The 15,173-nt window shown below is 34.3% G+C and overlaps 1 protein-coding gene across 3 annotated transcripts in view; it reads right to left on the bottom strand.

Moving 5' to 3' along the window:
* Positions 1-6,953: 6,953 nt before the first annotated feature.
* Positions 6,954-15,173, bottom strand: part of CRISPLD1 (cysteine rich secretory protein LCCL domain containing 1) — a 46,661-nt gene continuing 38,441 nt past the window's right edge. For all 3 annotated transcript variants that reach the window (XM_010388016.2, XM_010388030.2, XM_010388023.2), the window contains 2 exons: positions 12,089-12,219; positions 6,954-9,307 (listed from right to left, as the gene is read on the bottom strand). In XM_010388016.2, the coding sequence (XP_010386318.1) occupies positions 9,256-9,307; positions 12,089-12,219 (183 nt within the window). In that variant the 3' untranslated portion in view covers positions 6,954-9,255. The remainder of the gene's footprint in view (positions 9,308-12,088; positions 12,220-15,173) is intronic.

Genomic DNA, 15,173 nt, shown 5'->3' with positions numbered 1-15,173 from the left:
TTTCCCAACTATTTGTTATTGGATCTCTCCAGCAAACCAGTTGTTCTGCTTCTGTCTTTGCAGCTGGTTTCTGTAGATGCTGTTTAGCTGCTGATAGCATATGACCTTTAGGCAGGCTCAAAAAATTTAAAGTGGATAATGCTAGATTCAATTGCATATGGGGTGTTCTGTAGTCCCTGTTTCCCCCTTTCTGCTTTTGCAATTGTTGTTTTAGAGAGAGATTCATTCATTCTACAATGGCTTGTCCTTGAGAATTATATGGGATGTCAGTAATGTGTTTAATATTCCATACAGAGAAAAATGTAGCTAGAATTTGGCTACTATAGCCTGGGGCATTGTCAGTTTTAATAGAAGCTGGGATGCCCATCATCACAAAACACTGCAAAAGGTGACATTTAACACAGGCAGAAGACTCTCCTGATTGGCATGTAGCCCAGAAAAAGTGAGAAAAGGTGCCCACACATACATGTACATAAGCTGGTCTCCCAAATGAGGAAACATGTGTGGCATCTATTTGCCAAAGAGAATTAGGTTCCAATCCTCGAGGATTAACTCCTCCTGTAAAAGATGAGGAATGTACCATTTGGCAAGTTGGTCATCACTGGATAACAGCTTTAGCTTCTTTCCAGGTAATGCTGTATCTGCATTTGAGACCAGAGGCATTAACATGGGTTAAATTGTGAAAGTGTCTAGCATTAGATATTGCAGTAGCAACTAGGCGATCAGCCATTTGATTCCCTTCAGTTAAAGGTTCTGAAGAGGTGTATGAGCCCTAATGTGAGTGATGTAAAAAGGGTACATTCTACTCCTTACTGCTGTTTGCGATTGGGTAAATAAAGTCATCAGTTGTTCATGTGTGTGAAATCACAACTGAGCATTTTTAACTAACTGTGTAGAAGGAACCACATATGAAGAATCAGAAATCACATTAACAGGCATATTAAAAGCAGTCAATACCTCAACTACAGTTACAAGCTCCACTTTCTGAGCTGAAATATAGGGCATCTGAAAAACTTTACCTTTCAAGCCAGAATAAGAAGCTTTACCATTACTAGACTCATTTGTAAAAACATTCTCAGCATCTTCAACTGGTTTAAATTTAGAGATTTTAGGGAGAATCCAATTAGTTAATTTCAAAATTGAAATAGTTCCATTTTAAGAAAATGATTATTGAGAATACCCACAAAGTCAGCTAAATGGGTTTGCCGAGTAAGACTATTTATAAAAGCTTGCTATATTTATGCCTTCATGATAAGGACAATAATTTTTCCAGGATCATACCCACGTAATTTAACAATCCGAGTTCTCCCATTACCTATCATAGTAGAGATTGGATCCAAATAAGGAGTCAAAGTCCGTGAATTAGTATGCAGAAGAAAAAGCCGCTCTGCAAGATCTTGCTCTTGAATAATAACACCAGTAGGTGAATACTGAGTTGGAAAAATTAGAAAATCTAAAGGCTTTTTTGGATTTATTCTACTTATTTGAGCTTTATGGACTTGCTTCTTAATTAGCTGTAGCTCTACCTTAGCCTCCTTTGTTAATTGAAGAGGGCTAGTGAGACTAGGATCTCCTCTAAGGATAGAAAATAGATTACTCATGGCATAGGTAGGAATGCCTAGAGCAGGTCATGTCCAATTAATGTCCTCTAGTAATTTTTGAAAGTCATTCAATGTTTTCACTTGATCCCTACATATGGCTACTCTCTGTGGCACAATGGTAGTGTCATTTACTAAGGTTCCCAAGTAGGAGTAAGGAGTAGTAGTCTGAATTTTGTCAGGAGCTATAATTAAACCAGTGCGAGAAATCAAATTTTGCAGGTGATCATAACATTGGAGTAATATTTCTCGAGTGGGGGCAGCACAAAGTATATAATCCATATAATGAATGACGTAGCACTGTGAAAATTTTTTACGAGTAGGTTCAATTGCTTGCCCTACATAAGTCTGGCAAATTGTTGGACTGTTTAACATGCCTTGTGGCAACACTTTCCAGTGAAAACACTTAGCAGACTGCACATTGTTTACTGCAGGAATTGTAAATGCAAACCATTCAGTCTTGCTCAGCTAAGTGGATAGTAAAGAAACAGTCTTTTAAATCTTTGACTATTAAAGGCCAATTTGCTTGTATTAATGAAAGGATGAAGCAATTTTAGTGTCTGTTAATAGGTGAAAGATAAGACAATTGCTGGATATTCATACAATAAAATACCACTCAATCATAAAAAGAAGAAAATTACTACTAAATGTAACAGTATGAACAAATCTCAAAAACATTATGCTGAGCAAGAAAGGCAAGGCAGAAGACAGTAATACTATATATTAATATAAAACTCTAGAAAAGAGAAATCTAATAGTGACAAAATGTGCAACAGTTGTTGCCTGAATCTGAGGTCATTTGGGGAATTGACCAGGAAGAACCAGATAATATGGGGGGGCTGTGAACATGTTTTATATCTTAATTATAGTGGTGGCATATACAAATGTATATATTTGCCAATACTCATGTTATGGTTTGAATTGTGTCCCCACTAAATTCATATGTTTAAGTGTCCCAGTACCTCAGAAGGTGACCTCATAGGGAAATAGGGTCATTGCTGATGTAATTAGCTAATATGAGGTCCTGCTGGAGTAGGATGGGTCCCTAATCCTACATGACCAGTATCCTTATAAAAAAAGAGACATTTGGACACAGACCCACACACATGGAGAGTGCTGGGTGAAAATTACATTAATGCCACAAGCCAAGGAATGCATAAAATTGTCAGCAAATCAACTGACGGTAGGAGAGAGGCATGGAACAGAACCTTCCCTAGTACCTTCAGAGAGAGCTTGGCCCTGCCAACACATTCATCGGGAATTTCTAGCCTCCAGAACAGTGAAACAATACATTTCTATTGTTTAAGCCACTTAGTCTGTGGAACATCATTGCAGCAGCCCCAGGAAACTAATACAAGTCATCAGAATGAATAATTAAAAGCATACATCTTTTGTATTTAAATTATTCCTCAATACATTTGATTTAAAACGATTGAACATGGTTCATGAAAATCTGAAATAAAATCCACACAACCTCTGAGAAAATGTAATATACATATGGAATTATCATTTAGTTAGTGTTCAGCAAGTGCTAGCTAATTTCAGCCATGTTCTATCATTTAATTTAATTGTTATCAACCCTGTGAGGAAGTAATTATAATACCCATATTACATATGAGCAAAATATGCTTAAGCAAAGATTAATGAAACTTGAATGGCATTAGCCAACTAGAAAGAAGCAAAGTGACTTGGAAACACAACGTTTTCCCCTAGAATTGCATTGTTATATCACAGTTTATGCCTAATTTTACATGATTATTAATGATATCTAATGTTATGTATATGGATATCTATGTGCATTTTGCATTTCTGTCTTTAACAAGAAATTTTCTGTTACGTTTTTCACTTCAATGCTTCTCCCCAAATTCCTACATTCTAAGCACAACCACCAAGCATGTCATCATTCTTGCTTCCTGAAGTCCAATGGCTAAGTTTTAACTACTTTAACGTCTTCCAAAATATGGTTTTCTTATTCTTTGATGGTTTCTTTTCTACACTAGTCTGTTCTTGTTTTATGGGTGTACCGTATTCCCTGAGGATATTGATGGTAAGATTTTAAGAGGTACTTTTCTCTGAAACATCTGCTTCTTCTGGTGTCAGTTGATGTGATGCTTGCTTTTCTGTGCTTTTGTCTGACAGTTCGTTTTGTCTGTTTTTATATCTGTTTGAAGAACTGGATTGATTAAAGTAGGTATCTCTCATTGTTAACCTGTCACCTGGATAAGAGAGGTCTGATTTAAAGTTGTTTATGTGTATCATGGCATGTTAATTAGTTGGACTCATTTGAGGGTATGTGGGCAGGGTGGGGTTGAAGGGTAGAGTGAAATCCAGGAGTCCACCTGAATGAAAATCAGAAGGCAGATTCTTCAAGCACTTTGCTTTATGGTTGTGCCTAAAGAGAAGCCTTCTCCTCAACTGCACCCTTCTCTTGGGTGGGCGCTGAGCTGAGGCTCCATGTGTTCTGAAATCAATATGATTTCAACTGCCATCTACTTTCAGGATATCCATGCTTTTATGAGCACAATATTTTTATTTGTCTTTATTTCTCTTTTTATGAATTGGTGAAAGGGAAGTAATTCAGTGTGTTTTCTTGAAAAAGTAGTTTATTAATTCCAAATCTACAGAACACAAACCTCATCCTTTCCTGGTGTTCCCTGAATCAATGTTCTTTTTAAAATTTGTTGTAGTCTACTTTTAAAGAAAGCTAAATCTCTACTCTTCTTCTACAGATCTTTCTACATCTAACAAATGTATGGCATATTCAAAAATTACAGAATTCTGTATAAGAATATTTCTAAACCTGATGTAAGGAGAGCTAGTGAAATTATTCCCTGTCCCCATGGAAATGTCCAGCAGTAGCAAGAGATGGGCTTTGGATTTAGAGAGACGGAAACATGAATCACATTTCCCAAACTCAAGGCCCTAGACAGTGTAGATTAACCTTTTAGAATCTACATTCTGAGACATAAGAATGGGAAAATAATATTGTCTCACAAGTTTGTTGTGAGAAGCAAATACATTAAATGTATAGCAGTGTTTCTAAAATATTGTTGGTTCTCAATACACGTCATCCTCTCTTCCTGCTCTCAATCATCTTCAATTCATTGCTTATAGACATATTAATCATGTAAGAATCAAACTCCAGATCCCAGGAGTATTAAAGAACTTTATTGTAAAGAGTTATAAAACTCAAAGTTCGTTATTAATACAGAATGTATCTCATACTTTGCTCCTGTGCTCAAAATCTGAATTCCTGAGTGCCTTTTGAGTTTACTGGTATGTGTCACATCATAGCGTTATTCATGTTGGGCATCTGTTAGAGCACCAACAGTGCCTTTTAACCCTAGAGATTCTTTCAACCTCTCTCTGCTCCCCCGTTTACATGTCCAGACTCAATACGGCATGCCTTTGACTTTTTGTTGCTAGAGTATTCCTGTCATAAAGTATTTTGCATAGTGTTTATTTATGTAAGAAATTATTCCCCTTCCAAGTTACTTCTACTCATCCTTAAGTTCTTCTGAACTTTGTCAGTTCCTCAGGAAAGTCATCTTTACTCTTCCCCCAAGGTCAAGTCCCACTTTTCAATACTGCCTTGGTACTATACAGACTTTCTTTGTAGTAACAAAGCTCTATAATCTCCATTGTTTCCTGTATTTACTTATGTGATTACCTAATTAATAATGTTTACCTCACTAGAATCTAATTTCCTGAGGGAATTTTTGTTTATAAACATATCTACAGGGATCAGCACAAACCTATAGCAGATTGTAGGAACTCAGTTTTTGGATGAATGAAAGCAGAAAGCTTCAGAACGGGTTATTTGTTTTCGTTATATTGTCCCTAATCATGCTGCTCTCATATCATTTTGTAAAAAATTCTTATCTGTATTAGCATAAGGACTCAATCAGGTTAGGCTTTTTAAAAGCATTTCTAATTTTTTTTTTTGAGACTAAGTCTTGCTCTGTTGCCCAGACTGGAGTGCTGTGGTGCAATCACAGCTCACTGTAGCCTCAACTTCCTGGGCTCAGGTGGTCCTCCAACCTCAGCCACCCAAGTAGCTGGGACTAGAAGCAGGCAACACCATGCCTGGCTGATTTTTGTAGAGATGGGGTTTCATCATGCACAGACTGGTCTCAAACTCCTGGGCTTAAGTGATCTACTCACCTTGGCCCCACAAAGTGCTGGACCACAAGCCTGAGCCACCACACCCAGCCTCTAATGATATTTGTAATCTGTTCGTGCCTTTTAATTATGTATCTCTAATTTCTACTTCATCTTCTGTACATGTTTCTTTTTAAAACTGAGCTTATCAGACACAGTCATGTGTAGGCCCTTTGCTTTTCATCTTCATCAGTATAGTGGTAAACATAATTGCCAATTCACTATTGTTAGCAATCATTGGAAAATTAGTTTTTATAACTTAATGGTCCAGTGCAAGGATGTTTGCTTATCAGCATTGTTTCACACTCTGGTAATTCTGTGCAAAGTGACATAAGGATTAGGGGATAAGAGGAAGTAGAGAATATCTAATTGTTAAGAGCAATGTTCTAACGAGTTTGCCTGCCTTTTTAAAATCTCAAACTGATATAATTTTGACTTAATTACAACAAATTAATAAAGGAGGATCAGATTATTTCACTAAACTATTTCTTCAGCTCCTGAATATTATGGTGCCAGGGTAGAAGTATCACCTCAGATAAGTTTTTAAAATCAACTCTAACAATGTAATTCTTTGTGCAATGAATTAGCTTAAAGTCCAAATCTGAAATTTGGTATGTCTGCAAAAACGATAGCTCTGTTTCTTTGCTTGGCTCACCATGCTATTTAGAAGAGTTTACATTTCTTTAAAAACATTTTAGAATGGCTAGAGAACAGTCAAGATATAGAGTACAGTATTGAAAAGTGGACCCTGTAATACTGCAAATTATCTAATATTAGTAATTTATTTTCAAAATACTATGCTTGAAATACATAATAATTTTTAATACGTGAAGAGCATTAAAGTAATACATGGTCTGGTAAACTTTAAATGCTAAAGTAATATTAATACTATTCTATAAGCATTGATCTGTTTTAAATCCACATGTCTATCAATAAATTATTTTCACTAGCTATAGTACTTTATGTTTGTGTTGACATCACATTATAATGTGGAAAAAAATCATTTTCATCAAAAATAAAATTACGAATTTTTGGAATGCTCACTCAACAATACTGATATACCATTTGTAGAGTCCACGGACGTAAAAATCATTGAGATAATTGTGCTCTTGGGTAGAGAGTATTACCATTCACAAAGAGCTTATCTTTTAAAGAATATAATAAAACACAAATTAAATAACTAAAATGGCCAAATTAAAAGGATATCATATTAGCATTTAATTCTTACAAGGAGAATCACAGGAAAATTCCTGGAGGATTTCACATTTACTTAAGTGCCAAAGGATCAATAGTATATGACAGATGAATAGTTTCCCCAAACTAAATAACAAAAATTATGATTATAATAATAGAAAATGGCATCCAGTGATCACATACGTTTATTATTCCCTTAAGTACATTACACATAATGTGTCAATTAATTCGTAGAGCAATCTCAAGGAGATATTATTTGCTCCATTTTACAGGTAAGGTAAATTGAAGCTAAATAACTTACCTGAGGCCACGCCTTGTGTCGAAGATAGGTAAACAATATGAACAAGACTACGGAAGTTCTCAAATGTTTTTACAAGGGTTTTCAGTTTTTCTTAAGCAATGGAAACTCACGGAAGAGTTAATTTCGAGGGTTCTGGGGCTGGGAAATATGAATGCATTAAAAAGGAATGGAGAAAGACACAAAGAAGAGGCTCCAGCTGAAGACATTACAATAGTAAGGGGAATTGATGACGGAGATCTAAACTAAGAGCAAATAGAAGAAAATCTTATACTGACAGAACTGATGGGGCTTCCCTGTTGTGGGAGGAGCAGTAAGGACCAGAAAAAGAGTCTATGTAAAGTCACGCTATTGAAGAAGGTGGTAATGTATCCTTTCAAAAAAATGTTCCCATAAAAATCTGCTTTTAAGTTTTGCAATCTTTAATGTATACATCGTTGTTTTAGTTACCAGTATTTGAAACCACTTAGCTATAAGCCAATACTTATGAAACGATCAAAAATGTTGATGTCTTTATAATTTGCACTCCAGAAGCTATTTATGTGAGTCCTTCTTCTTTTACTTTTGTATTATCCGCTCTCTTGCTTTCCTTGATCACTGCATGGTATTTATCTCTTTTATTCCTCCTAAGCTCCTAATCATTTACCTTCTAAAAGTATTTAAAGTATTTATTGTCCTGTCAATTCTTTTATAATCACTTTGTATCTTTCAGATTTTTTCCTACTTTATAAATTCATCTCTCTTTATTCAAAATCTCCCTTGCTATGTTTCTAAATATGTGTTTCTCTTTCACATGCAAATACTGAAATAATTAGGTCGATTTTGTAGACATCTGGTATGAAGTATGTTATTGATACTAACGTCAATAAACCAAATTTAGAAGACTTACAATAATTTTGTTCATTTATCTTAAAGTGATTTCTAAATCAAAATAAGCATGCAAAAGGAACTGAAAATAAAACTTTGAAACATGATTAATTTTAATATGTTTATGGGAAATAGTAAATCCACCAGCAGCAAAAAAAATTACCAAAACTAACATTTTACAGATTTTAGTTTCAAAGCACAATACATTTTTCATAGAAACAAATATATCACCATTATAGGCACCATGATATGGCAATATTTATACACAAGGTCATTTACCATTTTAAAAAAAAATCAGTGGCAATGGTGATGTAATACATTAGTTCATCTTTGTTCAACTTTTTGCAATTATACTTCCTGGCCTGCAGGAGTATTTGCCAGGATACAAAAGAAAATATGTGATCTCAATTTTAACAGTACATAGAAAGCTCTGGCTGCCCATGCTTAACCTTACATTTACTACCTGATCACTAGGAATGTTTTCATACCACTACTCTGACTTTATTACATTTATTTTTAAGGCCACTCCCAAGGAATCAAACATTTTAACAGATTCATTTGGATATTAAAGGATTATTTTATATAAAATAAGGGCAATATCAGAACTTAATATTCTATATGCCTAAATTAACAGAAGAAAAAAACTTTAGTTATTAAGTGGAAAATTATTTGAGATTATTTGGAGTTGATAATGGCATAGCATTGAACTGGGGAAAATGTGATAAGGTTTCTTTCAGTTTTATAGTCGATTTTTTTAAATGTACTAGGTGATTTTCTGAGGGCCATTCACATTCAATGTTTAGATTCATTTTATTAGTGGCATATACAAAGCACCATATAATATATGAAATGTAGAACAATCATGACTATGTAATTAACTGTAGAAATAACTGCTAAGAAAATATAGCAATATTTAACACAGGATTTCTAAAACCATTATGTTTTAATTACTTTTCCCAAAGCTAATGTCCCATGTTTTATTTTATAGACTTTGTTTCTCAAGATTTATATGTATTTGGCACTTTTTTGGGCTGAAAATAGTTGATGTACTCTGTACAGTAATGTTACAGTTTTATACAAAATTCAGAAATACTGCATTTGGAATAGTCTTTACGATCCTCTTCCAAGTATTCCATTTCACACAACAGCAAATACTCTGAATGCCTTTCCTCCTGGAGGATTCTGTAAACTGCAAAAAAAAAAAAAAAAAAAAAAAAAAAACAAAAAACAAAAAAAAAAACACAAAATATATTGATATCTCTATACATAATCCTTCTTATAAATCATGCTTTCTTATGACAGTCAAGAAAGCAGCCCTACGAATCCAGATGGTCAACTTTCTTAGACTACTATAATTTCTAGTTATTGGAAAGCTTGAACAAAAGAGCTTAACTCTTGGTTCCATGCTGGGCTGCAAGTACTAACGACATTTAAGATGTGTAATGGTAATAATAGTAGTTGCTACAGAATTTCATAGATTCTACATTATGTTTTCCTATATTACCTCCTTTCATTCTAATAACAGAGTTTAGCAGCTGTTATTCAATTTTAATGGGGAATACTGAGACTCAGATTTACAATTGATATGCATGGTTACAAGCTAAAAATACAGCTGATACTTAGGCAATACTCTAGAGTACTAGCTTATTATCATTGTCCAAGTCTGACAAAATTTAAATTACATTGCTATCATACCGATTAATACTCTTAACATCTATAATTTCAAGAAAAATATTAGTAAGTATATTTAATGGTCAAATCTGAAAGGACCCAAGAATATCTTCACTGAAATGAAAAAATACACACACACACACACACACACAGACACACAGACACACACACACATACACATACACATACAGACACACACACACATACACACAGACACAGACACACACACACAGACACACACACACACACACATACACATACAGACACACACAAACATACACACAGACACAGACACACACACACAGAGCATTCAATCTCATTTTGAAAGTACATTTAAATAGAAGTTAAAAGTAATGCAGACTCATAAATTTTACTCTTTATTAAATTGTTTATATTTATTTAGCAACATAAATCAAGGTATGTTTTGTTTAAAAATCTAAAAGTTAAAACAGATTGGTAGTACCATTAATCATTATTTATTGAAATCAACTGTAAGCTTTTGAAGTTTTACATAAAGTTTTATTTCCTTAATAATTACAAAAGACTTTTGGAGATCAATAAAATAAATGCTAAGAAAGAGAAAGTGAAATATCTTTTATATATTGATTCGTACAAGAAAAAAGGGAGAGAATTTTTGAGTGAGCAAAAATAAGGGTATCACAAGGGTGCACACACAACACATACACACATGTGCATGCATGCATGCCAGGTTTTTCATGCAAGTAGATGGCCAATCCAAACATTTGTACACAGTTAAATACTGGAAAAACACATATCTCTGAGCCTACGGACTGAATCTGAGCTTTGAGGTTTACAAGTTATATGAATTTGGGCACATCATTTAATCCCTCGGAGTCTCAGTTAACATATATATATATGTATATGTGTATATGTATGTATATGTGTATATATGTATATATAAAATGTATGTGTATATATACACATTCATACATACACAGAAACACATATATATACATAAATATACATATGCACCCTCACACATATATAGTCACACACATATACATACACACACCTATATACACACACTTATACATATATACAGACACACACACATATACATACACACACACGCGCACACACACATATCTATATCTATATCTATATCTCTATATATATACATATATCTCCGGGTATAGGCCTGACATTTCAAGGCTGTTGAAGCTGAGCTAACATACTTAGAGTGCTCAGGAGCATCTAACATCTGGAATATTCATAGTAGGTACTCAATAATTATTATACCGTTTTATTAGGATATCATCTATCATTTTATAGTTTTAAAATAAATCTAAGAATTATGAGGCATGAATAAAACCATATCACTCAGTTTAGCTTATAAAGTTGCATATCCAATTTCATAACTCAAAGATTCATTTTATATATTATTCTGCTTAAAGAGGACATGAGCAGGTTGTAGAGATGTCACTTTCTCAACACTCACCTCTTGATATAGTCTAATATGAAAACAGATAATGCAGATTTGTATTTTTGAGAGGATGACACCCAGATGGTTATGTGGAAGGTAATCTAGATACCCCGTATGACACATCCTTTGGTGTACATATGTGTGCTCTCCATTGGCAATTTTGAAGAACCCAGGAAATACCTAAAAGTTAGGGATTTTTCTATATACAAATAAATAGGACTTTTAATATTACTTTTATAAGTAACAATGATTTAAAAAATCACCATTGCTTCATTCATTTTAATATTTAGTGATACCTGATAAAGTGAGTTACAAGAATTTTCTCACATCACCAAAATATATGACACTAGTGGGTGGATTAAATAATATGAAAAATGACCTGAAAGAGTTCATTTATATCACACTAGGCATCTAAATTCAAATCAATTAGAGTTTGGTTCTAGGGAAAATCAGACATTGTTTTTGTCAAATACTTTGTCAGATAACTGGATTACAGAAATATTCTGTGCCTTGCTCACCTAGAAAGAATTAAATATAAAAACTAATCTAGAAAATCCGAAAGAGGATGAAAGAAAGTTCCTAATTATAAGATCAATTAACAAAAGAGTAGTTCTGACTTGTAATCCGATTTTCATGTTGATTTTTATAAGCCTGCAGGAGACAGGCACCTCTGGTACTACAGCTTCTCCCATCCCTGGAAGGCTGACTGGTACACAAGTGTGCAAAGAAACACACTGACTCTGCCACTTAACTTTGAAAACAATTAAAACTATTAAAGTGGGTCAACTGTGCAGCAATCATGAATAGAGTGATGGATGGTATTTAAAATTATACATACATATGTTTTGTTTTTACCTTTCTGAGAAGATTCCATTCTGAAAAGAAGCAATGTAGGTCTTTCTTTTGTCCACAGGCATTACATCAACATAACCACCGTGATTTCGAACCACTCCAGCATGTACTGCTGCTCTGCAGATACTGGACAGCTGCGAAGGCAAGGAAACAAACCAACTGCCATTATTGGAAATTCCTGTTGGACTTGTCCAGCCTATTCTTCCATTATTAATAGACTGAAGTCGCTGACATCCTGATGTCATGGATAGCCAGTGAGCAGCTACAGGATGAGGTTTTATGCATAAAGGAGTGTTTGAAATGTCACAAAGTCAAAGCCAATTCGGAGCAAGCCTGAAAGCCAACCTTAAAGGTGATGCAATGGTAAGACCCCTCCCCAATCTAATCTAGCAAGCACCTGTTCTTTCCAAACAGTAGGCTTTAGAGTATCAAAGCAATAAAAAGCAAATTAGCTTCTTTTATCTCTTCTAGCTCCTGTTTGTCATTCTTCAGTTTTAGCCTTTGTTCTATACTGGGCTCACTCTGACTAAATGCTCACAGGTTAGATTATTCATCCCTCAGGTATGTTCACTTTTGCCTAATACAAACTCCACCATAGTTCTACATATGACTATGGCCCCTGTTCCAAAATACAAGAAATGGGGTAGTTTTTTTCTTAGTAAATAATATAATCTACACAGAGAAGCTTTGCCTAATAACCCTAAAAAGAAAAAAAAAATGAAGAATCATCATAGCTTCTACCTAGATTTGTAATGCCTGTCAATTTAGTTTGAATGGTCTGACATGAAATACTAGGAAAGTCCTGTGATTACATTGTACTAGTCGTATAATCTGAATTGAATGGGATTTCTGTGGAGAAGAAAATTATTGTTTCAGTTCCAATACTTTCAAATTTTTAAAACTAATGAATTCTAAAAGTCAGATCATTTCTTTTGGCCCATTAAAATCTTCAAGTTTAACATTTGCTTTAGTCCAAATGTTTTACCAAACTTTGTCAACAACTAAGTACAATCCAAGGAAATCCGACCAAAAAAAATATTTTAACTGTTTCAGTATAAAACAATCCATGTCAAATGCCCATGGGTCTTTTCTGATTCCATTGGTGTGTTCTTTTATCTCTATGCACATGTGAGTGATTTAATATGCTTTTTTAAGTTCACATAAGCATGTATATCTTACATGACCTTGCTTTATTACTGTGCTGTGAACTCTAGAGCATCAGTCAGTATTTATTAGATCAGAGTCTGAATGCCAAGCTGTTTAATCCTTTCCATGCTTTTGCTGTATCGCAAAATACCATGTATCTAAAACTTCTATCCTTATTCAAAGGCATTTTCTTCAACATTTAAAGTCCCACTGAATTACATTTGCATCCAATATGGTTCCTAACAGATAGAATTAAAAATAATTCTGTGCACATTTCAGTATTTGTTGTGTTAAAAGAGTATTAATCAACATTTTCCCCAAGGCAACAAAAGTGCTTAGATATAACGTTTACTAAGTCCAAGTACTTAATATGTTTTGAGGCTATTGTATTGCCTGCAATTGTGCATTCAGCAGGCATCTCTATTTGAGTTCAAAGGTCAGAAGACATTTTCTTTTCATACTCAGACTTCATAAACACTAATATATGATGAAATTATTTGTCTGTAAAAATAGAATTTTTAATGAATGCAGAAATATATAATAAACTATAAATAAAAGTTCAAATAAACACAATGTACAAGGTCTAACTAAAAATGGAAGGAAAGAAAGAGAAAGGAAGGAGGGAGGGAAGAAGGGAAGGAGGGAGGGATTCTGGCTGCTTGGTTCTCACATTTTCATACTTTATTTGGAGAGATAATGTATTTTGTCAGGCCAGGGAAGACTGGCAACTAATGATTGGATCTCTGATTTCGTACTTGCCATTTGACAATAATCTTTGTATTTCCAACTTACTCTTCAAATGACCTATATAATACACACATTACACACCCATTTCACTGAGGGTAGAAAGATAAAATGATCTCAGGATATGAGTTCTAACAAAACCTTAACTCTAGCAAATAGATGGCTTTAAAGGTATAGAAGTATACAGGATATTTTGAAAGATTTTCACTGTACGTGACTAAAATTAAAAGTTCTCCTGCTTAAAGGGAAAATCTGAAAAGTATTATTTCTTTGGAAATCTCTGTTGAGTTCAGATATGCACATTCCTATATATTTGTTAATCTACTTGTTTCAACAAATATTTATGTGCAAGGTACTTGGTTAATATCTGATGTAACTATGTGCTCTAAGCTCTGTTCAGGCAGGACGTGCCTGTCTTGTTCACGGCTTGGCAGACATCAAATTCGTGATCAAAAAACGATGAATGAATAACCCAGCTGCTGCCCTTGAGAAACTTACAAACTAATAAAAGAGATAGGGTAATAATCATAATATCAAATACAACAGGCTAAGTGCCAAAAGGAGAAAATGAAGTGATAGGGGTTGAAATAGGAGCAACTTCATACTTGGGTTGGAAGGTCCAGCAACACATCCTCACAGAGAAAGTGGCAATAATTTAGGTTTTGAAGAATGATCACAATTTTGACACAAAATTTTCAAAAATACTGCATTTCAACAGAGGCAAGAATATAAGCACAAATGTGAAGACTAGCACGTTCAAGATACCAGCACGACATTTCAGTAGCACATAAGACTAGTTCAAATCTGGAGCTTGAGAGAGACTCAGAATCGGAGAATAACTGCAAAAGTAAAGCTGAACTGAAAAAAATCTAGACCTAAGTAAGCTCACCAAGAGAAATAGGTGGTAATATACATATTCAGTCCTCTTTACATGATCAAATTCCCTTAATATTCTATTGAGTATGTGCATAAGACATTTCCTAAATTTGCATTTGTAACTCTCTGGTTTAGAAATCTGTAACGCTTTCTAAGCGTTTGCCTCATGAAACGTAAACTCATCAGCATGCGCTTTCAGACTTTGTCCGCACACTGATGTGAACTGGATTACTCTCTCTCTCAGACTAATTTGGTTGAAGCCCCTTTTCGTTCCGATTTTCAGCAGATCAGAGACAAAGCTATTTGCTAGACTGATGTGCAG

Source organism: Rhinopithecus roxellana, chromosome 9 (assembly GCF_007565055.1).
Source record: "Rhinopithecus roxellana isolate Shanxi Qingling chromosome 9, ASM756505v1, whole genome shotgun sequence".
Lineage (NCBI taxonomy): Eukaryota > Metazoa > Chordata > Mammalia > Primates > Cercopithecidae > Rhinopithecus > Rhinopithecus roxellana.
The sequence above is the reverse complement of the archived record's forward strand: the minus strand, read 5'-3'. Positions and strand labels throughout refer to the sequence as shown.